The following is a 26,905-nucleotide window of genomic DNA, read 5'->3' as shown; positions in this document are numbered from 1 at the left end:
CAGCACTGCCACCTGCAGCAGCACTGTAGGACTACTTCATCAAAGGTCAACTCGTGTATGCATGTCAGCCGATTCTGTGAAATGGCAATGTATTGTACCTGGTAGGTGTTCTATCAGTTTTACCTTTTTTTAAGCTTGGCGTGGAGAAAACATAGGTAACACCTTGGAATTAAAGTTAACCTTTTTCACAAATGTGATAAAGAAGATCTAACATAGAATTTTTATTTTACATTTCTATCCCCTATGGGACAAAGTAAATGTTGTTACAAACAGTTAAAAGCATTGGGCATGTTTGAAAATTTCCCTCCCGCAACACATCAAGTTTTGTGTATAGTTGTATAATCTGGCATGCTCCTTACATCCATAAACCTAAATTTCCTGGGTGCTGCAGTAACATGATGGATGGCGCTTTCAAATGCAAAGCCCATTAGAGTGAAGTATAAGCAAGACATTTTTTAATCATCATAGAACAAAGCAACATTTCAGGGGCCACTGAGGACTCCTTTCACGCACAGACAATGACAACAACAGTGCACACAAGGTTTCAAATCAATAGGCGGGCAGACCAATGACAAACCTTTATGTTCCAGACACCATTTACCCACATAGGTAGGTATCATGCCATGCTAATGCACGAAGACCTGAAGAGGAGAAAGTGCCCTGCTAAAAACATTTACCTTATGAATAAACAGATTTAAATAAAGATGCATACAATAATCAAGCATATAAAGTTCTACACATACAGTATTAAGTATATGGATAACTGTGAAAAATGCAAAACCATTTAAAGTGCAAAATGACAAATGTGCAACCTCTATATAAATCAATAAAAAATTAAAGTGTAAAATCCTAAAAAACGTGAATAATAATATGTGTTCAAACAAAAGATAACGTTTATTTCCAAGAAGAGAATTCTGTGTTTAGAATAGAAGATTGCCAAAAAGGTGTGACCACCATCAGAGGGAAGAGTCAGAAGCGCTTACCAGAGTTAATGGACTCTAGTGCGGCAGAGAGTCATTCAAGCAAAGGGTATTGAAACAGTGTGAAGCAATAATCTCTGGATAGCTGTCAACATCTCCTTTGTCACATCAAGTCTTCCCTAATTATATAGGAACTCAGATAACCATAGAAAACTCATAGTGTAAAGCCATCATAGAAGGACTTTATGTTAAAAACTTACATCCACTCTTCAGTTTACAAACGATTCAAGTACAAATGGTGTGATCACAAGTAGTATCCAACAGGAGCAATGACATGGAGCGACTTCAGTACAATCCAACGTGTTTATTCCACACGGACATTATCACTGACTCATACCCCAGATGATGTCCGTGTGGATGAAACGCATCGGGTCATACTGAGTTGTGATTGTAGCTTGGTGCGACGGGTTTAAAAAAAGAGACAAGTACTTCTTTCCCTGTATTTATCATGGGTAGGGAAACCCATTAGAATTATTGGGCTGCCCAATCTGCAATGTGTGAGCACAAACGCACATGCACATATCTGAATCAAGCTTCATGTCACAATCCTGTTCTTGCATCAGTGTCTTCAGTCCCCCTTGCACATAACAACCCTGCTGCACATCACAGTTCCCTCACCTGCATATGAAGATCCCCCTCCTTCACGTCCCAGTCCCCCCTTCACAGTAGTGTCCTCACTTCCCCTTCATATAACCCCCTCTACCCCTTTCACAGAAGTGTTACCACACCCTCTTAACACCACCCCCTTCCTTCACAATAACCCCCAAGCAATGATGTCCTGACCCGCCCTTCACTGTAGTGTACTCTTCCCCGGTTCACATCACCCCTCCCCCACTGTAATGTTCTCAGTCCCCCTTCACATAACATCCACCTTCACTGTCCAACCTTACACAAGAAGATGGAAGACCCAGCAGGTCTGGAAGAGAGTGCATCAACAATTTTTATTTCATCAGATTCTCTTCAAAAGAAAAGATGTTCTATTATTTGTAATTGTAAGCTGACTGAAATTGTTTATTTAAACGCCATCCGTCTCCGATATGATCACATTTAAAATATCAACTAACCTCATACACATAAGAGCTAATATCAGTTTTTCCTCATTTAACACCATCTAGAATAGGGTAGATTTATAAAGAATACTCTATAAAGCATAAAGGATCTTCTTCAATTACCTAGAAATATTATACAATTTTACTCCCAATTGGGTTGAGTTTCACTTAGCCCACTGAACTTCTATTTTCCTTAATACCTAGACACAGCTTTACTAAGCTAAAGACACATTCAACTCCTAGAAAAAGGATACAATTATTTCATTACAGAACAATAACAGAGTTAAAAATAACTTACAGTATCAGTGAACGAGTGTAGAATTTGGAGGTTCTTGTCATGTTCTTTCCCTTCCGCAAGCTTTGAGTATAGGAAGTCTGGCCATAACCAAGGCAACCTCTGTCTGCGATGAAGGATATCACTCATTCTAGTATTAGAATGAGGTTAAACAATTAATATTCAAAACACATTTCTAAATGAATTAAGTTCTAGCGTATTATATTAATTTGTGCTGTAAATTTGGAGAAAAAAAAAATCTAAAAGTTGGCAATTATAATATACATTATGTGTTATCTGATTAAAGGAATTATTTGTTAGAAAAAGAACTAGAATAAAGAATATGAATGATTTATTAGAATAAAGAGCCAAGCAACTCCTAACAGCTGTTTTTATTTCCTTTTTAAAGTATAAGTCCAGTCAAAAAAGAACTAATGCTAAACCTGTATTTTGCCACATTATAAGACTACGTTATCTAAACCTGTAAAGCAAAAATCACTGTACTTACCTTTTCTACACCCGATCCGGTCCGGTCTCCAGCAACGGAAGGTCTGTGCAAGAGAGGAAATTAATGGAAAGTGACGTCACCCAAAGACTTACTATGGGGCTTCCTTGTCGAGTGCCTCTCCTCCACGCTGAAGCCGCCGTTGACAGATCAGTGTGGCACCGAACCGGATCGGGTGTAGAAAAGGTAAGTACAGTGATTTTTGCTTTACAGGGTTAGACAGAATAGTCTAAGATTGTGGCAAAAAGCAGGTTTAGCGTTCATTTTAGACTGGACTTATCCTTTAATAATGGCCTCCTGTTGTGATCCACCATTCTCTGCTGTTCTATATGGCTTCCAAAATACTGTAAGAAGGGTGATGCTGCTTCAGGGTCACTGTTTGGACTACGAGTTAACATTATACTGCTAACACTTGCTTCCACCCCACCCACTAGGTATGTCCCTTTCCAATACTCCTACTGCAAGACTGAATGTACCTTTCAATTGACGAATGTAGTAGCAAAAAGACAGGTTTTGTTTATTGCACAAGTATATTTTATAATTATTTCATAGCTTTGAAGGAAAACACCCTTGGGAGAATTGTAAACTGCTTTCCAAAAACCTTATCTGCCCAGCCCCACAAAGTGTGAGGTGAGAAATGTATTTTTCAATCATTTACACTGAAAAGTATTGTTTGTGAACATATAACATAATGTTGCTGCTGCTTCTGCTTTTGTTCAGAGCTGCAGTCTCTCGAAGCTTTTACCTGAATTTCATCATCTTCAATAACCAAGGAGAAAATATCAGATAAAGGACTTTACCAGATGGATTCATTCATTAATTTTATAAAATCTTTAACTCAAATAATTTCCTGATCAGACTAATGCAGTGATAACTGCCTACTCCTAATTACATTCAGTGAAAAAGATGAGGTGCATTACGTGACAATAACCTGGTTCTCTATAATCATAATTTACATCTTTCATGTTCTCTGGTCTGTCACTTATTTAGTGACTTAAAATTGATTTTGATTACATGTACTATTACTGTACTTTTTTTTACAATACTTTGTCATACTTTGTGATTTGAAAAGGCTGTATTTACTCTTACTTTTTTTGTAACTCTCTATACAGTATGGTTAGGTTAACAAAAGTTGTACAAAATTGAACTTTCTGATCAGAATAAAAAGGACTTCATTTAAAAAAGTAAACCCTTGGCTGTTTAAAAAAAAATATTTCCAACAATGTAAGACAGTGCTTCTGAATTCCTAGAGGCCCATTTAATCATGAAAGCCAAAAAAAGACCCCTTATGATTAAAATAATTTAAAGTAGTATGGCATTTTTTCATATATTCTGGACCATTGGCTCCTACTGGAAAGCTGTTTTACGGGTTGTTAGCTCTATATCTTATAATCCTTTACCATACACCCCTCATTTCTATTTGTTGGGCTAGGTGGAGGAACTGGCTAAACACCAAAGCACTTTAGATCCTTCTGAGTCTTCTCCTCCCTCGTACACTTCAATTTGGATGCAACTGGTTATTACCAACCTGCCTATGTACCAAGATACATAAGGGTTGTCCGAATAAATTTCAAAAGGTATGTTCCTGCTGGCTAGATAAATCCTCTAGGGCTACGCCATTGGATATCTAAATTTACTTTTTATTTCTCTTTGTTCAACCTTGAGTATAATTGTCTGAATGGTATTCAAATTCTCTATTATCTAGTTTCCCTGCATAGTTGTACTTGTGCTTGAGTCAAGCACATAACACCATTGTACTTAATGACACAGTGGTTTAAGTTAATAGTATACTTTGTGTTTTTTGTACTTATCGGACCCTGCCCTGCGTGGACAGGGAGTCCTCCATTTTAGTATTTTTGCATAGATATTACACTTATACTAATCAATAAAAAAAGATCTGGTAAAAAAAAGAATTATGGCATTATATAAAACAAACATAAATACTCACCTTTGAGCGGCAGCATCTGCAGCTGCCCCACAGCGGCCCTAAGTCCAAGAACTAAACAATCACATGACCACTGGTCGCTCTCAGTCTGCTCCAATTAGCTTTGCCCTGCCCTTTCAGCTGATAGTGCTCAAAAGCAATAGCACAGTATTGTGCACAAAAGTTTTCCGAGCAGCCACAACTGTACTTTCACTGAATTTTCTAAGCCAATTGCACTTTTTTCATGTGAATGAGGCCTAACATTTTCTAAAAATGGTATAAAACGTCCCCACATATTACTTCACTATTGTTAGCGGACTTTTAGCACCGCACAGTCTTACTGGATTTCTGTTCAAGAATTAATGTATGGAATTTTGTTAGTAGAAATCCCAATGTCTGCTTAAACATACTTCCTGGGACACCATTTAAATTAAATCGACAGATTGGATAGACCTGCCAGGTGAATTCTCAAGTGCAATATAATAAGACTTTGCCAAGTGACATTCTTGATGAAACAGATAAAGGGTAATAAATACATGAAAATAAATAAAATGTGAATAAAGTGTGGCGAGTATATAGCATCAATGGGTAAATGAAAGTTTTCTGACTGTACTCAGATTTTATAAATACCACATTGTAGTATTAAAGCTTGCTGTTTTTGATATAGAATAAAAAGACCTAATGGTGCTCCATAGAGGAGCATATAATAATATCAGTAATTATAAAACTTACTTGTAAATTGCTTGGATATATTCAGAGCTGCTGTTACTTTGTGCATGGATTTTCTTTCCCATTGCAGTTTCTGTGGGGCAAATAGAACAGGAAACACAAACCTGCATTCAAAATCGGTCTCTTATTGTAAATAATGAGACTCACACAGTGCTCACGCAAGATGCAATGATAAAGACAATTGTACGTAATTTTCCATTATAGCAATTTACTATCTGATCATTACTAAAATGTAAATATTTCAAATTATACAGCTCTTAACAAAAATTGCACAAAAAATCTTTTCTATTATACATTGTAACACCTTCTCTTATTCCTAGGACATTATTAGGAAACAATAAACAGTGAACCTTTGACATTTTTCAATTGTAAGAGTATCAAGCACATGAAAATTGCTCCTATGTATACTAGCAATTTGCATAATAACCCAATCATTCAAATAATTTGATTATGATGCCTATTACTGATTACTGGTCATCTTGTCTTTTTTGTGAATGAAAATACATCATCATTCAAGAGAATCAAGACCTCTCTCCAATGTCACTACCACCTCTCACCGCCGCCACCAATTACAAATGTCTAAATTATATTTCGCTGCTCATATTTGCATCTTTTTTCTAAGTTTAATGCCCCATTGTGTAATTCCTCCAGCAAATGTTGGTCATTTTCATACATCTCATCTCCTCAACTTGAATTTCCTTACAACTATATCACCACCACTGATGCTGGTTTTCCTTACATAGTTACATTGTTAGTCTGGTTGAAAAAAGACACAAGTCTATCCAGTTCAACCAACAGAAGGGGAAAAAAAGGCAAAAAAATGTTTTATACAATCCTCCTTACACAGTCATATACCCACAGTTGATCCAGAGGAAGACAAAAAACACAATAAAGCATGATCCAATTTGCTTCAGCAGAGGAAAAAAATCCTTCTTGATCCCCCAAGAGGCAATCGGCTATTCCCTGGATCAACTTTACCTATAAATATTAGTATCCAGTTATATTATGTGTATTTTTTGTGTATCTAGGAAAGAATCCAGGCTTTACTTAAAACAACCTACTGAGCTTGACAGAACCAGCTCTTGAGGGAGTCTATTCCACATTTTCACAGCTCTTACTGTGAAGAAACCTTTCCGCATTTGGCGATTAAATCTCTTTTCCTCCAGGCGTAAAGAGTGCCCCCTTGTCCTCTGTGATGATCTAAAGTGAATAACTTAACTCCAAGTTCACTATATGGACCACTTATGTATTTGTACAGGTTGATCACATGCCCCCTAATCTCCTCTTCTCATGAGAGAATAAATTCAGCTCCTTTAATCTTTCCTCATAGCTGAGCTCCTCCATGCCTCTTATCAGTTTGGTTGCTCTTCTTGGTACTTTCTCCAGTTCCCCGATATCCTTTTTGTAAACTGGTGCCCAAAACTGACCTGCGTATTCCAGATGAGGTCTTACTAATGATTTGTACAGGGGCAAAATTATATTGCTCTCTCTGGAGTCCATACTTCTTTTAATATAAGAAAAGATTTTTCTCACTTTGGAAAACGCAGTTTGGCATTGCATGCCATTATTAAGCCTTATGATCTACCAGAACACCCAGATCCTTCTCCACATTTGATTCCCCCAGTTGTACTCCCCCTAATATGTATGATGTATGCATATTCTTAGCCCCCAAGTGCATAACTTTACATTTATCAACATTAAACCTAATTTGCCACTCAGATGCCCAATTAAACAGTGCATTGAGGTCAGCTTGTAAGTTGGAGACATCCTGTAAGGAAGTTATTCCACTGCATAGCTTAGTGTCATCTGCAAAAACTGAAAGAGTGCTTTTAATCCCACACCCTACATTTATAAATATATTAAAAAGTAAGGGTCCCAACACTGAACCTTGGGGTACACCACTAACAACCCTAGACCATTCAGAGTATGAATCATTAACCACTACTCTCTGAATTCAGTCTTTTAGCCAGTTTTCTATCCATTTACAAACTGATTTTCCCAACCCTGTAGACTTTACCTTACACATTAGCCGAGTAATGGGAACTGTGTCAAATGCAAAATCAAAGTTTACTATAGCCACAGCCACTCCTTTGTCTAAGGTTTTACTTACCTCCTCATAAAAGAAATCAGATTTGTCAGACAACATCTGTGTTTCATGAATCCACGCTGTCTGTTACTAAAAATATTTTTTTCTAGCAAAGAATTAATCTACTGTATGTGGTCTTTTATTGAACTCTTCAGTATCTTCCCGAATATAGAAGTTAAACTAACAGGTTCTATAGTTACGTGGTAAAGACTTTGACCCCTTCTTCAATATAGGCACCACGTTGGCCTTACGCCAATCCAATGGTACTATTCAAGTCAGTAAGGAGTCTCTAAAAGTTAGAAATAATGGTTTTGAAAGGACAGAGCTCAATTATTTTAGGATCTGTGGGTGTATGCAATCTGGTCCAGGTGCTTTTTTTCACATTTATGCTGTCTAAACATTTCTGGATCATATACATTTTGAGCCATTGTGGATCATTTGGGCAGTGTCAATAAAATCCCCATCATGGACATGAGCTCCCCCATGCTCCTTTGTATACACAGAGCTGGAGAAGTTATTTAATACATTTACATTCTCTGTGGCCCCAGTCATCCACTTTAGAAACATAGAAACATAGAATGTGTCGCCAGATAAGAACCATTTGGCCCATCTAGTCTGCCCAATATATCTGAATCCTATGAATAGTCCCTGGCCCTATCTTATATGAAGGATAGCCTTATGCCTATCCCATGCATGCTTAAACTCCTTCACTGTATTTGCAGCTACCACTTCTGCAGGAAGGTTATTCCATGCATCCACTACTCTCTCAGTAAAGTAATACTTCCTCATATTACTTTTAAACCTTTGCCCCTCTAATTTAAAATTGTGTCCTCTTGTGGTAGTTTTTCTTCTTTTAAATATGCTCTCCTCCTTTACCGAGTTGATTCCCTTTATGTATTTGAAAGTTTCTATCATATCCCCTCTGTCTCTTCTTTCTTCCAAGCTATACATGTTAAGGTCCTTTAACCTTTCCTGGTAAGTTTTTTCCTGCAATCCATGTACTAGTTTAGTAGCTCTTCTCTGAACTCTCTCTAGAGTATCTATATCCTTCTGGAGATATGGCCTCCAGTACTGCGCACAATACTCCAAGTGAGGTCTCACCAGTGTTCTGTACAGCAGCATAAGCACTTCTCTCTTTCTACTGCTTATACCTCTCCCTATACATCCAAGCATTCTGCTGGCATTTCGTGCTGCTCTATTACATTGTCTTCCCACCTTTAAGTCTTCTGAAATAATTACTCCTAAATCCCTTTCCTCAGATACTGAGGTCAGGACTGTGTCAAATATTCTATATTCTGCCCTTGGGTTTTTACGCCCCAGGTGCATTATCTTGCACTTATCCACATTAAATTTCAGTTGCCAGAGTTCTGACCATTCTTCTAGTTTTCCTAAATCCTTTTCCATTTGGCGTTTCCCTCCAGGAACATCAACCCTGTTACATATCTTTGTGTCATCAGCAAAAAGACAAACCTTACCATCGAGGCCTTTTGCAATATCACTTATGAAGATATTAAACAAAATTGGTCCCAGTACAGATCCCTGAGGTACCCCACTGGTAACATGACCTTGTTCTGAATGTTCTCCATTGACTACAACCCTCTGTTGTCTGTCACTCAGCCCCTGCCTAATCCACTCAACAATATGGGAGTCCATGCTCAATGACTGCAGTTTATTGATAAGTCTTCTATGTGGGACAGTGTCAAAAGCCTTACTAAAATCTAGATATGCAATGTCTACTGCACCTCCACCGTCTATTATTTTAGTCACCCAGTCAAAAAAATCTATAAGATTTGTTTGACATGATCTCCCTGAAGTAAACCCATGTTGTTTTTCATCTTGCAATCCATGGGATTTAAGATGTTCCACAATCCTATCCTTTAATAGGGTTTCCATTAATTTGCCTATTATTGATGTCAGACTCACTGGTCTATAGTTGCTCGATTCCTCCCTACTACCTTTCTTGTGAATCGGCACGACATTTGCCAATTTCCAATCTTCCGGGACGACTCCTGTTACTAATGATTGGTTAAATAAATCTGTTAATGGTTTTGCCAGCTCACCACTAAGCTCTTTTAATAATTTTGGGTGTATCTCATCAGGACCCTGTGACTTATTTGTCTTCACTTTAGACAGCAATCTTAGAACGTCTTCCTCTGTAAAGACACATGCATCAAATGATTAATTTGTCATCCTTTCAAGTGGAGGTCCTTCTCCTTCTTTTTCTTCTGTAAAAACTGAACAGAAGTATTCATTAAGGCAGTCGGCTAGCCCTTTATTCTCTTCTACATACCATCCGTCCTTTGTTTTTAATTTAGTTATTCCTTGTTTTAATTTCCTTTTTTCATTTATATATCTGAAGAATGTCTTATCCCCCTTTTTCATAGACTGAGCTAGTTTTTCTTCTGCCTGTGCTTTAGAAGTTCTTATAACTTGCTTGGCCTCTTTCTGCCTAATCTTGTAGATTTCCTTATCTTCATTGCTCTGGGTTTTTTTATAGTTACAAAATGCTAGCTTTTTATTTTTAATGATTTGGGCCACTTCTGCTGAGTACCACAGTGGTCTCTTCCTTTTTTTTGCTTTTACTGACAAGTCTAATGCAATTTTCTGTTGCCTTCAATAATGCACCTTTTAAGTAGTCCCATTTCTCCTGGACTCCATGTAATCCGTTCCAGTCTGATAAGGACTCGTTTATGACTAATTTCATTTTTGAAAAGTCTGTTTTTCTAAAATCTAAAACTTTTGTTTTTGTGTGGTGTGACTCTTTCACAGTTCTTATATTAAACCACACTGACTGGTGATCACTAGATCCCAAGGTTTCGCCTACAATGACATCATATACCAAATCCCCATTTGTGAATACCAAATCCAAAATGGCCTCCCTCCGGGTTGGCTCCTCAACCACTTGTTGCAGAGACAACCCCGGTAGGGAATTTAGAATATCTGTACTCCTGGTAGAACTTGCTATTTTGGTTTTCCAGTTTATATCTGGAAGATTGAAATCTCCCATAATGATAACTTCTCCTTTCATTGTCATTTTAGCTATTTCTTCAACTAGTAGATCATCTAGTTCTTTAACTTGACCAGGTGGTCTATATATCACACCTACATGAGTTACTGCATGATTAGCAAACTGCAACGTAACCCAAACTGACTCTATGTTGGCCTCACCAACTTGTATTAGGTTAGATTTAATGCTATCTTTCACATACAAGGCCACTCCTCCTCCTTTCTTGCCTTCTCTGTCTCTTCTGTATAAAGAGTACCCTGGTATGGTTATGTCCCAGTCATTTCTTTCATTAAACCATGTCTCCGTAACAGCCACTAAATCTACATTCTCAGATGCCATTATTGACCCAAGTTCATTGATTTTTTTACCTAAACTGCGAGCATTTGTAGACAGGACTCTGAGCTTATCATTTCTTAACCTCTGTGCTTCTGACCTGTTCTGGCATTGTTTCGGGGGGCAATTGGACTCTTGTAATTCCACTCTTTTGCCCACCCTTCCTAGTTTAAATACTCTTTCGCAAATTCTTGGAGTTGTTCACTAAGTACATTTGTTCCTTTGAGAGAAATATGCAAACCATCTTTTTTGTACAGTTCCTTTCTATTCCAAGTAGAGCTATCATGAGAAACAAAGCCAAATCCTTGCTATTGACACCATTTACTAAGCCATATGTTGAACTCCTTTATGCGCCTCTGCCTATCATTCTGAACATTATGCACAGGCAGAACTTCAGAAAATGAAATGGTGGATGCAAAATCCTGTACGTCATTACAAAGTGTGATAAAAGATTTTTTCACCTCTGACACTTCATTGCAAGCCAGGTCATTTGTCCCTAGATGGACAAGAACATCCACGTCCCCTTCCTGCTTTGCTTGCTTAACAATATTAATAATACGTCTTCTATCTCGTCTAGCAGTAGCACCAGGGAGACATCTCTCACAAAACCATTTTCTTTAAGCTCCACACTTCTTATGATTGAATCACCCAGCAACAGCTGCTTCCTTTGAGACTTCACTTTATATTTTTTGTCCTTGGCTGCAGTCTTGCATACATTAGACATAGGAGTCGATGGTTTCTCACTTTAGATTTGATTGTAAAGGACCTACATGCTCAGACCTGACCCTGTTACTATTTATATATTTGAAGAATTTTTTGGTGCTTGTTCTACTTTCTTTTGCAATCTGTTGTTCGTTTTAAATTTTTGCATCCTTGATTTCCTTTTTACATATTCTGTTATATTCTTCGTAAAACGTAACCACTTTAGCCCCGGAAGATTTGGCTACTTAATAACCATGCCACTTTTTTCAACTTGGCACTGCACGGATTTAACTGACAATTGCGCGGTCATGCAATGCTGTACCCAAACAGAATTTACGTCCTTTTTTTCCCACAAACAGAGCTTTCTTTTGGTGGTATTTGATCACCTCTGCACTTTTTTTTTTTTTGCGATATTAATAAAAAAGAGCAAAAATTTTGCGAAAAATTGACATTTTCTACTTTGACAGTTAAAAAATATCCAATATATTCAATTTTTGTCATATATTTAGGCCAAAATGTATTTAGCTACATGTCTTTGACAAAAAAAATTCTCAATGAGCGTATTTTTATCCACTTTAAGACCGGAAGATTTTACCCCCTTTCTGACCAGGTCATATTTTGCGATTCGGCACTGCGTTATTTTAACGGACAATTGCGCGGTCGTGCGACCCTGTACCCAAATTAAATTTACATCCTTTTTTTTCCCCACAAATAGAGCTTTCTTTTGGTGGTATTTGATCACCTGTGTGATTTTTAATTTTTTTAAAAAAGAGCGACAATTTTGAAAAAAAAAAAACAATATTTTTCACATTCTGATATATAACATTCCTAAAAAAAATTTATAAATCTAAATGTTTTAACATTTTAGGCCAATTTTTTTTCTGCTACATATTTTTGGTTAAAAAAAAAATCGCAATAAGCGTATTTTGATTGGTTTGCGCAAAAGTTATCGCGTTTACTAACCATGGGAAAGATTTGTCATTTTTATTTATTTATTTTTTGACTAGTAATGGCGGCGATCTCCGATTTTTTTGTGGGACTGCGACATTGTGGCGGACAGATTGGACCCCTAACTGACATTTTTTACACTTTTGGGGGGACCAGTGACATTACTACAGTAATCAGTGCTAAAAATATGCACTGTTACTGTAATAATGACAATGGCAGGGAAGGGGTTAACACTGTTGGTGATCAAGGGGTTAAATGTATGCCTCATGCTTTTTAGCAAACACTCTGGAGAATAAAATGGTGGTCGTTGCAATATATTTTGTCACGCAGTATTTGCGCAGCGGTGTTTCAAACGCAATTTTTGGGGAAAAAATACACTTCACTGAATTTAAAAAACTAAAGAGCAAAGTTAGCCCAATTTGTTTGTATATTGTGAAAGATGATATCACGCTGAGTAAATAGATACATAACATGTTATGGTTTAAATTTGCGCACACTTATTGAATGGCGAAAAACTATGGTACTTAAAAATCTCTGTAGGCATTGCTTTAAAAAATTTTAGCGGTTACCAGTTTAGAGCAACAGAGGAGTTCTCTTGCTAGAATTATTGCTCTTGCTCCGACAATCGCGGTACCTCACATGTGTGATTTGAACACCGTTTACATTTGCGGGCGCGACTTACACATGCTTTTTATTTGGTGCACGAGCTCACAGGAGACGGAGGCGCTTTCAATTTTTTTTTCTATTTATTTTATTTCATTTTAATTTTTATTTTTAACACAGTTCCTTAAAAAAAAAAAAATATGATCACTTTTGTTGCTGTCACAAGGAATGTAAAAATCCCTTGTGATAGTAATAGGCAGTGACAGGTACTCTTTATGGAGGGATCTGGGGTCTAAAAAAAACCAAACCTGTCCACTGCACTTCAAATTATTTAAAACGCAGAAATCTGCATTTTTGAATACTGACAGTTTTTTTAAAACTAAAACTAAACCCCCAAACAGAAATTTAATGCATTGGAGCTTACCAATCCTATAATATGATAAATGTATTCATTTTCTGTTTTTAGGCTTTTTCTTTCATTATTTTCACCTGGTCATCCAGCCAGCAACCCACTTCTTGTTTTGAAGCGGTTTTAAACCCCAAAACAATTAACACTGAAAGGGGTGCTTACAACAGTCAGCTTTTTTTTTTTATTTATGTAAAACCTTTATTACTAAAGAAAGAAAACTGTTGCTATAACTACTTAAAAAGTGTTAGGCTTTATTTTGTTAGTCCAGTCCATCTAAAGCCTCATGCACACTAAGCATTTGGCCTCATTGGCTTAGAGTTTTGTATTTTCGTAAATTCACATTTTTCCAGCCTGCAAAAGTCTATGAGAGGATGAAAGCTGCTGCAGCTGGACAGAGCTAAATGGTGTACTGAGTGGACCTAACATTTAGGACTGTATGCAACCAGGGGTAAATTCTTGGAATGCAAGAAGTCTGAATTTGTCCCAAGGCATATAGGGACAAGGACATTTGTATCACTCTGTACCCTGTCCAATCCAAGCCATAGCAGCTTTTAGCCCCTCATAGAATTTTGCAAGCTGATCTGTGCCTTTTATCTGCACGAGAACATTGGATTCTCAGGCACAGGGTCTAAACATGCATTGTGCATAAAAAACTCAATCTGTGCATCTATCACTAAACACTGCCAAAAGAGGTTTACGTTGCTCCTCCAGTGGAGTGAATACACATTAGGACAGGAAGTCTTTTACTGGCCAGATCGCCAAGTGAAAATACAGGTAAAAAAAAAACCCTAAATAAAGAAAACAAATGCAGCACAACATTTAAAAATGAATAAGCTGTAATATACTATATATATATGTTTTTTGGTGGGGGTGGGTAATACCTCTCAGTGCCTCCAGTCTAGATGGAGGTACAACGGAGACACCTTCAGACAGCAGCATTATCAGCCTGGGGAGAGGGTAGTCTTAGATTCACTAGCAGATTTAATTGGACTTGACTTAGAAAATTAAAGCTGGACTCCAAATAACACTTTGTATCTGGTTGCAGTGATATTTTTTTCCTTTTTGAGATAAAGGCTTTTACATAAACTGACAAATGTGGGCACTCCTGTTAGTGTCAACCCCCTAACTATCACTTACTGGCAGGGTCAACAGGTAAAGATAAAGTAAAAAAAAAAAAAAAACAATTCTGAGTAAAGATGCCAGGCCTGTGACAGACCCAACCAGGACAGGGTTTTTTTAAGGGGACTAGGGGCTATCCTTCTACCCACTGATTATGGCCCATGGAGGAGACCGGGAATTGTGTCTGCTTCTCCCAGTCAAAGCATGGTAAAGAGCTTAGTCCCGCCTCTAATCCCATGGAGAGAGCAGATCATTCTCTATTGATAGACAACAACATGATGACCACTGAGAGCGAAGGCGAAAATAAACTAATTCCACTTTTTCTTATGATGACTTTTCTAGCTGACAGATTACACAAGTACCTGAGAGACATCATGTGTAATGTACTTTGTGTATTCAGGTGTGGGCTTGTTGCCACACACTGCTTGCGGAGGACTCCCAGATTAATCAAAGCATTGTCTGGGTGCCTAGCGGTTGATTAGCATACTGTTTATTTTTATGTTAGCTGTTCGTTGGATAAACTCATAGATGCACTGATTATGTTACTGTTTAAAATTTGCATTATTTAGGATAGTGTGATCAAGCTCTTATCTGATTTTGTGTGGTATAAATTTTGTGTGAACTTACAATAAAGTCAGTTCAAGTTTGCACCTAAGCTAGTGTCATCTAGTTCTTGGGTACAATGCTCAGCAATATTACCTGGTTCCTGGTTCCAGAGTGGAGGAAGCTGTATTTTGGCGGGAGTACCCAGGCGAGAGCCAGGCAGTTTGTCACATTTGGTGGCAAGCATTGGGATGCTTCCTGCAGTCTGGAACATCCAAACCACCACTGGGATCTGAGGTCCGGTTAGCAGAAGAGGAGCGGTACAGATACTAACCGCCATGGAACAGAAATTCGGATGGAGGCTGCAAGAGATGTGGGTGCAGCACAAAGGACCAGTGTCAGTGCAGGTCCTGCTGAAATGGTATGATTCTGTCCAGCAGCAACTCTGGAAGGAAGCGTTAAAGCACAAGCAGCGCCACCAGGGAAAAAATCTGCCCTTCATCCAGGAAAGGTACTGGTTGCCGAATGAAGTGCTGTAATTTGGGAAAAACCACATAAGAAGTGGACAGCTGAGTTACACAGGCAGGTCTGGGCAGAGATAGGGCTGGAGCTGGCATGTAGCCCATGTGCTCTTGGACAGCAGACGACAGCCCGACAGAAGTCTTTGACTATGGTGGCCTGGGGCTGTTGTAATGGAGGCTATCAGAGCACCCTGACTTCAGGAGTGATCTGGAGTGGCGTTTGGAGGAAATCATGGAGTACAGAGACCGGATGCTGAACATCTCAGGAAGTGCTCTGGGCACAGGAAGGTTTGGAGTTTCCATTCAGGAATGGGAGCTGGAGATCACCTACAGATGGCTGCTTGACTCGGCTCAGTAGCTGGGCTGGGCTCCCTTTGCCTGGGACTATCAGGAAGTACCAGCCAACAGCTCTGAAATCAAAGCTGAAGTGTCGGCAATGGGGCAGAGTAACAGTGTGCTTTGCCCACTTCAGCTATGGAAGTGGAGCTCTTATGTTGGATGTAGCAAGGGCTGACTCACCTTGACGAACCTGTTTCTGCACAAGACAAGCTTGGATGGAGGAAGGTGTCTGCCCAGCAGCCAGATGAAGGTATGGGAGATGGAGCAGCCACCTCATCTCCCCAGCGGCAGTTCAAGCACCTGGGAGAGGAGATGGTGAACCTCTATCCCCAGCCACCAGCTCCAGAGAGTGAGGACTTAATATACTTTTCTGTTGAGGAGGAACAACCCAGTGAGCCTCCAGCAGAGGAGCTGGCATCAAAGCAGAGCACTGCTGACCTCTGCCTACAAAAACAAGTGGCCCTAGAAGATTTGTGTGAGGCAACTGACTTTTCATTTTGCTTCCCAGTGGAAGAGCTGGCAGTGGAAGAGCTGGCATCAGGGCAGAGCACAACTTGACCCCTGCCAAGCACCCACATTACTTCCGGAGCTCCAGAGAGCAAAGACAGGCAGCCCTTTTCCCCAGCAACAGGCCAATGCAGAGAAGCTCAAATGCCCAGCTGAAGTGCTGACAACAAGACAGAGGATCCAAGACCTCTGCCCTCTATCCTCACTCTCCAGCAGCAGTCTGAGATACAGGGAGGGGAGGAAGCCATTCCCTCTCCCCAGTTGCAGGCCAAGGACCAGGGAGATCAGGTGCCCCCCCCCTCCCCAGCAGCAGATCCACTGTCTGGGAGTGGAGGAAGCCGGCCTCCCTCCCCAATAGTTAGCTGGAGTGGATGATGTGGGGTCACCAACAGAAGTGCTGGCATCAGGATAGAGTGCCATAAGCCTCTGCCCAGCACCGGCAACAACTCTAGAGCTCCGGTCAGGTGGCTTTTGACGATGGTGCATGACTGAAAAAGGTCTGCCGATCAGCTCCCAATCAGTGCTCTCATCCATTGGCAGTGTTCTGGCGTTCTTATAGCTCTTTATGAAGCGTCAAAGAAAAGCAGTGTTTTTTGCTGCCTCTTGATGCCTCAGTAAAAGTGCTAAAGGGTATTTCCTTTAACTATTTGCCTCCTGCCCACGGTACTTTAACTGAGAGCAGGCAGCAGGCTGCAGTACCAATATAAAAAAGGAAAAATACAGCACAAAGTGAAAAATTCAATCAACATAAAATTCATCATTGTTAAAAATTAAGACATCAGTGGTTAAAAATGTCCCAAGAAAAGGCCAATAAAGTGCAAAAAAGTGCAAAGAATAAATATCTGTATCAGCCAATCTTCAACCAAAGGTGTGCGCCGAGAAACACCCTGTGTGCTGCTTCCACAAATCACCCCAAACTGACTCACCAGATGGAATGGCTGGTAAGATTATAAACCAGCTATTAGGCTTTTTTCTATAGAGTATATCCAGTATGCAGGATCATGATCCACTTTAAATGGTCATCCTCAGACAGGGAGTGAGTATACCCCTCACATTTTTGTAAGGCTCCATTCACACTAGCACGACTTGTCAGGCGACTTGTGTGCCCTCAAGTCGCCCCAAGTCGCTTGTCATAACAAATGCAATGTAAATGAATGAGAGCCGTCTTAATATGCACTACTGAAGTCGCTCTGACTTCAGAAAAGGGTCCTGTACTACTTCAAGTCGACTTGTATCCAACTTGTGCCAATAGATTTCAATGGGAGTCAACCTCCAAGTCGGATCCTTATCTTTTGTCAAGCGACTTGTTATCAGACTTTCCAGGAAGGAGAAGGAAAATTAGCCAGGCATTCCCCACATTGCAGCCATGCCTACAGTTCCTATATACTCTCTCTCTCTCTCTCTATATATATATATATATATATATATATATATATATCTCTGCCTGGTCTGTGTGAGTGGCACTGGTGGACACAGATAAGTGGCACTGGTGGGCAGTGGCACTGGTGGACACTGATACGTGGCACTGATACATGGCACTGATACGTGGCACTGGTGGACACTGATACGTGGCACTGATACGTGGCACTGGTGGACACTGATACGTGGCACTGATACGTGGCCCTGGTGGACACTGATTCATGGCACTGGTGGACACGGATTCGTGGAACTGATACATTGCACTGATATGTGGCACTGGTGGACACTGATTCGTGGCAATAATACGTGGCACTGATATGTGGCACTGGTGGACACTGATTCGTGGCACTGATACATGGCACTGGTGGACACTGATTTGTGGCACTGATACGTGGCACTATGTGGCACTGGTGGACACTGATTTGTGGCACTGATACGTGGCACTGGTGGACACTGATTTGTGGCACTGATATGTGGCACTGGTGGACACTGATACGTGGCACTGGTGGGCAGTGGCACTGGTGGACACATACGTGGCACTGGTGGGCAGTGGCACTGGTGGACACATACGTGGCACTGGTGGGCAGTGGCACTGGTGGACACTGATACGTGGAACTGGTGGGCAGTGGCACTGGTTAACACTGATACATGGCACTAGTGGGCAGTGGCACTGGTTGACGCAGATACGTGGCACTGGTGGGCAGTGGCACTGGTGGACACATACGTGGCACTGGTGGATACTGATACGTGGCACTGGTGGGCAATGAGGAAATGAGTAAAAAAAAAAACAGAAAAGGGGAATTAGGTCACAACACATCATATTCTGATTGGCCAAATACAAAGTCGTCTATCATATAAGTTGCTTTAAATAATTCACAAGTCGCGCTGAAGTTGCGGTAAAATCGAGGTAAAAAGTCGCTCCGTCATCGGGCGACTTATGGTCGCGGTAGTGTGAACCGAGTCTAAATGTTTTATTATATCTTTTTATGTGAAAACACTGAAGAAATTACACTTCGCTACAATGTAAAGTAGTGAGTGTACAGCTTATATAACAGTGTTATCTCATACTGGTCACTGGAAGTTCAACATAGCACCTCATGGCAAAAAAACTCTCTGAGGATCTGAAAATTGTTGCTGTGTGTTGAGTTATTTTGAAGGGACAGCAAATTTACACTGTTATATAAGCTGTACACTCACTACTTTACATTGTAGCAAAGTGTAATTTCTTCAGTGTTGTCACAAGAAAAGATATCATAAAATATTTACAAAAATGTGACGGGTGTACTTACTTTTGTGAGATTCTTTATATATATATTTTTTAACATCATTTTTTTGTCACCAGTCCCTGATCACCGCCACATCAGTCGTATGATAATTCTGCACTCCACTGGTGACAGTATTTAAAAAAGATTGTGAAAAAAAGAAAATTAAATGTCTTACTTTTCAAAACAATTGTGACAAAAAATTACAACTTCAAAAAACTCACCATGCCTCTTACTAAAAACCTTGGACTGTCTACTTTCCAAAAAGGGGTAATTTGGGGGGTATTTGTACTATCCTGGCATTTTAGGGCCTCAAAAAATGAGATAGGCAGTTAATACATCAGGATTGATCATTTTTCAAATAACAGAAAATGGCCTGGTCATGAAGGGAGTAAAAGTGGTTAATGTGCTGGCATGGTTGGGTAACTTTTAAACATCTTAGTTATTTTAAGTTACCAGATGACTTGGGTAGCATTGTACATGTTATATTATTATTACTAATGAGGAGTTCTTCTTTAGACTTGCTCAGTATCCCTGCATGTCCAGGATTGATTTTTACTGAAACAAGTCCTTCTGCAGCAAGCAGTAAAACTGTGTACTGTTACCTCCTTGTATAGTATTTCTTTTTGCCAGTTTGCTTCAAAGCCATGAGTGTCACCTCATCCTACTAGCCAGTCGTTGCAAAGAAGGTAAGGGCACCGTTAAGGTAAGAGTTTTCTTTCAGGTGTATGGGATGCGAACTATGTGCTCTTGCCAGTGAGTGCCTCCAGATTGGCAGGCATTATGGGCCTGTGCTACCCATGCCTAGGCAAGCAAGCCCTGTATGTGGGCCATAGTGTTTCTACTCACCCTATGAAAGGGTAACCTATTCTGGCAATGAGCAGTCTCCAAGCCTTCCCAGGCAAACAGCCCTCTTCAGACTCTTCCAAAGAGAAGATACGGATAAAAACACGACTGAAAGAATGCTGCCTTGTTCAAGCAGCGAAGGATAAAGATGACGACAACTAACAAGTTGTCACATTCATTAAACACGTGGTCAATACACTCTACAGGAGTGTTTCCACTCACCCTGTAAAGGGGTTAGCTATTCTGGCACGAGCAGTCTCCAAGCCTTACCAGGCAAGCAATCTTCTTCAGACTTTTCCAAAGAGAAGATACAGATAAACATGAATGCAAGAATGTTGCCTTGTTGAAGCAACCAAGGATAATGATGACGACGCCTAACAGGTTGTCACATTCATTAAGCATGTGGTTAATACACTCTAAAGGAGTGTTTCCACTTATGCTGTAAAGGGGCTACCTATTCTGGCAATGAGAAGTCTCCAAGCCTACCCAGGCAAACAATTCTCTTCCGACTCTTCCAAAGAGAAGATACAGGTAAAAATGACTGTATGAATCTTGCCTGGTTCAAGCAGCCAAAGATAAAGGTGATACCACCTAACAGGCTGCCACATTCATTAAACACATAGTCAAAACACACTAAAGGAGTTGCTTTCACTCACCCTGTGAAGGGACAGGATCCAGGAAATTGGCACATCTCCTACCTAGCTCATATAAAGCTTGGGCTGTCCATTCTGCTTCACTAAGATGTGGTTCCTGTGTTCACATGCTAAATGCATTGTCTATCAGGGAATACCTCTGCTGGTCTCTGGGGTGGCATATGAGGTGTAAATAAAGATCAGCGCTACCAAAAAAGGTAGGGGACAGTGCCTATCTGCTTTCCAGGCAAACAGCCCTTTTCAGACTTTTCCAAAGAGGGAAAAGCGGATGAACATGACTGTATGAATCGTGCTTTGTTCAAGCGGTCAGTGATAAAGATGACGAGGACCAGAAGGTTGTCACAATTTATTAAAATTTGTGGTCAAAACACTCTAAATAAGTGGTTTGAACTCCCCTTGTGCAAGAGTCATCTATTCTGGAAAGGTCCCGTTTTTCTTCCAAAACCAGCAACTGGTCTCAAGAGCTTTCTCAGGCCAACCAACCTTCTTTAGACTCTTCCAAAGAAAGAAGATTCAGATCAGGATGACCTTTATCCAGTTTGACCCCTCTTTTGTAAGGCTGGTGAGTTGCCTTAAGACAGAAGGAAAGCAGTGAAAGTATTTCAAGTGCCTCCAAAGACCATTTTGCAATTTTCCTATGGTGACTGTATTACGACTCATGCTAGAAGAATGGAGCAAAAAGCATGTTTTTACAGCAGATGTCAAAGTTATGCCCTTGTTAGGAGGAAGGTCTTCAGTGTTTGGAGTCACACCTTTTGGTCGGGGTGTCCCTTATGGGATTGGTCAGGTACAATACTTTACCATTAGAAGATGATGTGGCTTTCAAGGAAGTACTCATTCACTACATTTGGTCATAGAAAATGAAGCTTAAATTGACAGCAAGGTTCTGTGATTGTGGATAGTCTGGATCCTGCCTCACAATAAATGTCTGAGTTGGCAGTTGGCGAATAAAGAACATGGTCATCTGACCCCTACACAGTCCTTCTGTAATTAGAAGCTTCAAAGTATGTCTTTCTCTGCTGCTAGAGAACATACCAGTGGTAAGGTACTTAATTGTCCTGGTGTTTCTCCTCATCTGTTAGCATCTGCATGCCTGGTGGCTATTGGGACCATGGTCTCTCCTGTCCTGGGGTTGAGTGGCTCAGTGGAGAAGATACCCTTTCCAGGGGTTTCTCTTCAACAGTGGAAATGTACCAAACTATTTAATCTCACAGACACCTAGTACAAATCTTCTCAGTTTCCAGACAATGGCACAAGGTCAAGTTCTCCATCCAGCTCTGGAGGCCTGGATTTTAATAGGCTAAGGTTCGTGGATTTAGGTTGCTCTTTGAGAATGGTAGATGCCCTCATGAGAGCATGGAAGAGCAGCATGAACAAAGTCTACAGCAAAGTCTGAAATATATATAATAAATTATAGTACAATAATAAATGATATATAATAAATTATAATATAATAAAAAAATTATAATTTACATAAATTATATATAATAAATTCTAATTATAGTAATACAACAAAATTCCAAGAATATGCTACATCAGAAGTTTTCTCCACGGAAGCAAGAGTTTGTCCTCGGTTTTCTTCAAAAAGGTCTAGACATGGGCCTGAGCGCAAACATACTCAAAGGATACATCTCTTCCACGTCAGCCCTTAGCAAGATACAGTGGACCTCTGATTCTTCAATTCTTAAGGCCGTAGTAAAGCTAAGGCCTCCCAGAGCCCCCACATTTCTACATGGGACCTCACAATAATATTCAACTACCTATCTGCTCCAAAAATCCATGATTGTCGCTATGGGAAATACCTGCTTTCCAGGTGGCAGTAGCCTCAGCTAGGAGGGTTTCTGAGTTGGAGGCTCCAAGGTATAAAGATCCCCATAAGTCCTTCCTGACGGACAGAGTTATTCTGCTCTTGATGCTGGATTCTATTCCAAAAGTGGCCCCAAGATTCCATCTAAGTCAAGAAATCGTGTTGCCTACTTTTCATCTGGAAGTAGACAAAAAGTTAAGTCCTTTGATGTCGGGGAGACACTGCTACCCCAACTATCAGGACATCAGATTGCCTGTTTGTGGTTCCCAGAGGTTCATGCAAGGGGGCCAGATCTTCGAGTGGTTGGTTCTTGGATTATAAAAGTGATCCCTATCTCGTATAAGGATAGGGGGTTAGCCCTTTTGGTAGAAATAACAGCATGCTCCACAAGAAGCATCTCAACCTTCTGGGCAGCAGTCTGTAGTGACTCAATAAAGTCAAAATGCAAGGCGGCAACCTAATCATCCATACAAACCTTTATTTCTCACTATCACATAGATCTGTCAACTATTGACAACTGTTAATTTTGGCAAAAGGGTTATCTGAGGCTATAATTAACTCTATTTTGTTTCCGCATTATCCCACCCTGATTGGATAGTTAGTTCCCATTAGTAGGTTGAAATGGAGCTGTCAGGAAAACAGAAAATTGAATATCAAATACCGCAATTTTCCTTTCCTGACAAGTTCCATGTCAGCACAGACTCCCACCCAGGTGCAGAAATTGAGTTATGGACAGAGATGTATAGTAACTAAATAGAACTACTTCACTACTGTACTTAAGTACCGAAAGGCGGTATCTGTACTTTCCTAGAGTAGAATTATTTTCTCCTACTTCCACTTTTACTTCACTACATTTTTTCGATGATTTCAATACTTCTACTCCAATATTTTTTTTTTGTGCTGCATAGTTACTCGTTACTATTATAAAAATTACCACTGCCAGGTTTCATGAAGCTCAAAACATGTGTATTATCAGCGCATACGAAAATAAATGCTACTGTATGTATAAATAAAAGCTGCATTTGAAGTAATAAACAATATGATGTTCAAACTTTTGACTTCTTTCTTTAAAAACTACATAACACAGTACTTGTACTTTTACTTTCAGAACAACTCTGGTTATGGAACGCTGGCCTGAGTGAGGGAGTCAAATTTATGAGTTAAGTCCAGCAGGTGGGGGTATGGCCGGAGCATACTCAGTGGTAGGCTGACATGGAGGCTCGTCAGGAAAGGAAAATTGCCGTCAGTATTTCATATTAAATTTTCAGTTTTCTGTCCCCATTTTAAAATTTACCCCTGCTTTTTAGTTCCTCTGACACCAGAACAAGTAACTAGAGTGATAAGGTTTACTGGAACTAAAAAAAAAAAACCTTCCCAAGATTCTCTAAAAAACTAAAAATTGTTTTACTGTTGACTCTGGTACAATTGGAGAGATTTGCTCTCACTTTCTGTCCCTCTGATCTTTGCCACCAGGAAAGGAAATAGGGGAAATGGACTAAATGGGGACACCTGACAAAGGTTTCAACCCTTCCCCTATTTATATACAATGTAGAATTTGGTTTTAAATTACAAAATCTCACCAGGACCCCATAACCTACCAGATATTATATCCAGGGCACACAGGGTAATATCCATGAAGCAGTTGAAAGCATCCTCATCCAAATGTTTCTTAAGTTTCTCCACTAATATTCTTGACTGTTCATTCATGACTTCCAAGAATTCTGACAAAATGGTGAAATGGAAAGTTGGGGTTATCATTTTTCTCCTGGAACGCCATTTTTCTCCTGTGCTAAAAATATTAAAAATACATTTTTAGTTAAAATCACAAATTCACTTTTTGAAACCCACTTGTTTGCTAATTATTTCTAATGTGGATGATATTTTCAATACTTCTACAGTGTTGTTTGCATTCTGTAGGTGTAAGAAATCATACAGTGTGAAAACTTGTCAGTGAATGTTCTCAGTCTGCTGCATGACATATGAGTCATCTATATCTCTTCTATTTTTATGCTTTAGTGTGATATTATTCCCCCTTCCCCATTACCCCCTGCGTCATGCTTATGTCACCCTTAATAAAAACATATATGCAGCAAATATTGTAACAATGAATAGACAAGGTGATAAATGTGTGCTGTCTGCAAGCAGATTTATTGTGTCAATACAAATTAATTGAATGGTAAATACTTTGAAATGCTTTTATGTTCCATATACATTAATTAATTAATATGCCATTACAAATACTGGCTACCACCTAAATTATAATTCTCAGTGGAACCTTTACACCCTGCAATATACTCCTATTCATTTCTAGCTAAAAAAAAAAATGATGATTCTTGATTCGCATATGTTGCAATTAGAAAGTTCAAACTGACCAACTGCACCAACATGACCCCCTTCTGTCTCGTTTCAACTCTACCAACAGAAGCCAAGTATTTATATATATAAAACATACTTAAAGGGGGAAATAATTCCGATGCTGATTTATCTAGCACAGCTGGTGAAGAGCTACAGAATCAGGTCTGGTTAGCTGTAGATACCGTATTAATCGGCGTATAACACGCGCTGGCGTATAACACGCACCTAAATTTTAGGGCAGAAATTTCAGGAAAAAAGCTGAAATTTAAAAGAAAGAGCTTTGAACTCAGAATTTTTTTTTTTAATTAAATGTAGTCTTACCAGTGCCCACGAATGCAGACTCATCAGCGCAGTGTCCTTAAATGCAGCCTCGCCAGTGCAGTGCCCATACATGCAGCCTCGTCAGTGCAGTACCCATACATGCAGCTTTGCCAGTGCAGTACCCATACCTGCAGCCTTGCCAGTGCCCATACATGCAGCCTCGCCAGTGCCCATACATGCAGCCTCGCCAGTGCCCATAATTGCAGCCTCGCCAGCACCAGTGCCCATAATTGCAGCCTCGCCAGCGCAGTGCCAATACATGCAGCCTCGCCAGCGCAGTGCCCATACATGCAGCCTCGCCAGCGCCAGTCCCCATAATTGCAGCCTCGCCAGCACCAGTCCCTATAATTGCAGCCTCCCCAGTGCCAATGCCCATACATGCAGCCTCACCAGTGCCCATGATTGCTTCCTCGCCAGCACCCATAATTGCAGCCTCGCCAGTCCCCATAATTGCAGCCTCGCCAGCGCCAGTGCCCATAATTGCAGCCTCCCCAGCCCCAGTGCCCATACATGCAGCCTCGCCAGCGGCCATAATTGCAGCCTCGCCAGCGCCCATAATTGCAGCCTCGCCATCGCCACTATACACATGACTTTTAAAAATGTCCAGAAAGCAGCGCAGAGAGGTGGAAGGGGATGGGCGGCGCCGAGGAGAAGGAAGGACGCACTTTCATCGGAAGTCCCGGCACCTATGATTGACGTCGGCATAGGAGGCGGGACTTCCGATGACAGCGCGTCCTTCCTTCTCCTCGGCGCCGCCCGCCCCCTTCTACCTCTCTGCGCTGCTTTCTGAACATTTTTTTTATTATATCGGCGTATAACACGCACAGCTACTTTTTCCTCCATTTTTAGGAGGAAATAGTGTGTGTTATACGCCGATAAATATGGTATCTTTAGCTGTATGTTTTTACATATACAGTACTGTGCAGAAGTTTTAGGCAGGTGTGACAAAATGCTGTAAAGTAAGAATGCTTTCAGAAATAACGGAATTTTTGTAAAATCTTACCGTAAAATTCCTTTCTCTGAGTCCTCTGACAGTCGCCGCCCCTTCCCAATTCGTCACCAATGGGTATTGACCTTTGCTCCGTAGGAGTAGCTAGGCAACAAGAATTGTTAATACAAAGCTTTTAACATAGACACACCCCTAGGGGCTGTCCCCTCAGTCAATACCTCCCTGCACCAGCATTCCCAACTCAGTTTGGTAGCATAGCAGTAAGAGTACACAAAAACCCCAAAAGAGGGGCGGGGGGCGGTGACTGTCGGAGGACTCAGAGAAAGGAATTTTACGGTAAGATTTTACAAAAATTCAGTTTTCTCTTATGTCCTCCGACAGTCGCCGCCCCTTCCCAATTCGTCACCAATGGGACGTCCCAAAGCAGTGTAGACATGAGGGGTGGGAGACGCAACCGCAGAAAAGGCAACACAGTACCCACATCAGAGAAAGGAACCTTACCATTGTAAGAGAACCAACTGGGCAACAGGAAAACGTGCTCAACAGGAGCAACAACCCAGGAAAAAACAAGTAACCCAGGGGTAAAACACCCCAACAACCAAGGGCCCATGAAAACAAGGGTCCCTAGGAGACTGCCGCACTGAGAACTTTACGGCCAAAGGAGGCATCAGCCGATGCCTGAACATTCACCTTATAGAATTTTGAGAAGGTGTGA

At 40.4% G+C, this 26,905-nt stretch overlaps 1 protein-coding gene across 1 annotated transcript in view; it reads right to left on the bottom strand.

The window, feature by feature from the left end:
• CYP4V2 (cytochrome P450 family 4 subfamily V member 2) overlaps positions 1-26,905 on the bottom strand; it is a gene marked incomplete at its 3' end in the record, with an annotated part of 234,682 nt that overhangs the window by 26,987 nt on the left and 180,790 nt on the right. The window contains exons 15-17 of the mRNA XM_082243745.1: positions 24,164-24,354; positions 5,465-5,534; positions 2,328-2,454 (exon numbers count right to left, since the gene is read on the bottom strand). Coding sequence (XP_082099871.1) covers positions 2,328-2,454; positions 5,465-5,534; positions 24,164-24,354 — 388 coding nt within the window. The remainder of the gene's footprint in view (positions 1-2,327; positions 2,455-5,464; positions 5,535-24,163; positions 24,355-26,905) is intronic.

This window comes from Pelophylax lessonae (assembly GCF_965119305.1).
Source record: "Pelophylax lessonae genome assembly, chromosome: 1".
NCBI lineage: Eukaryota > Metazoa > Chordata > Amphibia > Anura > Ranidae > Pelophylax > Pelophylax lessonae.
The sequence above is the reverse complement of the archived record's forward strand: the minus strand, read 5'-3'. Positions and strand labels throughout refer to the sequence as shown.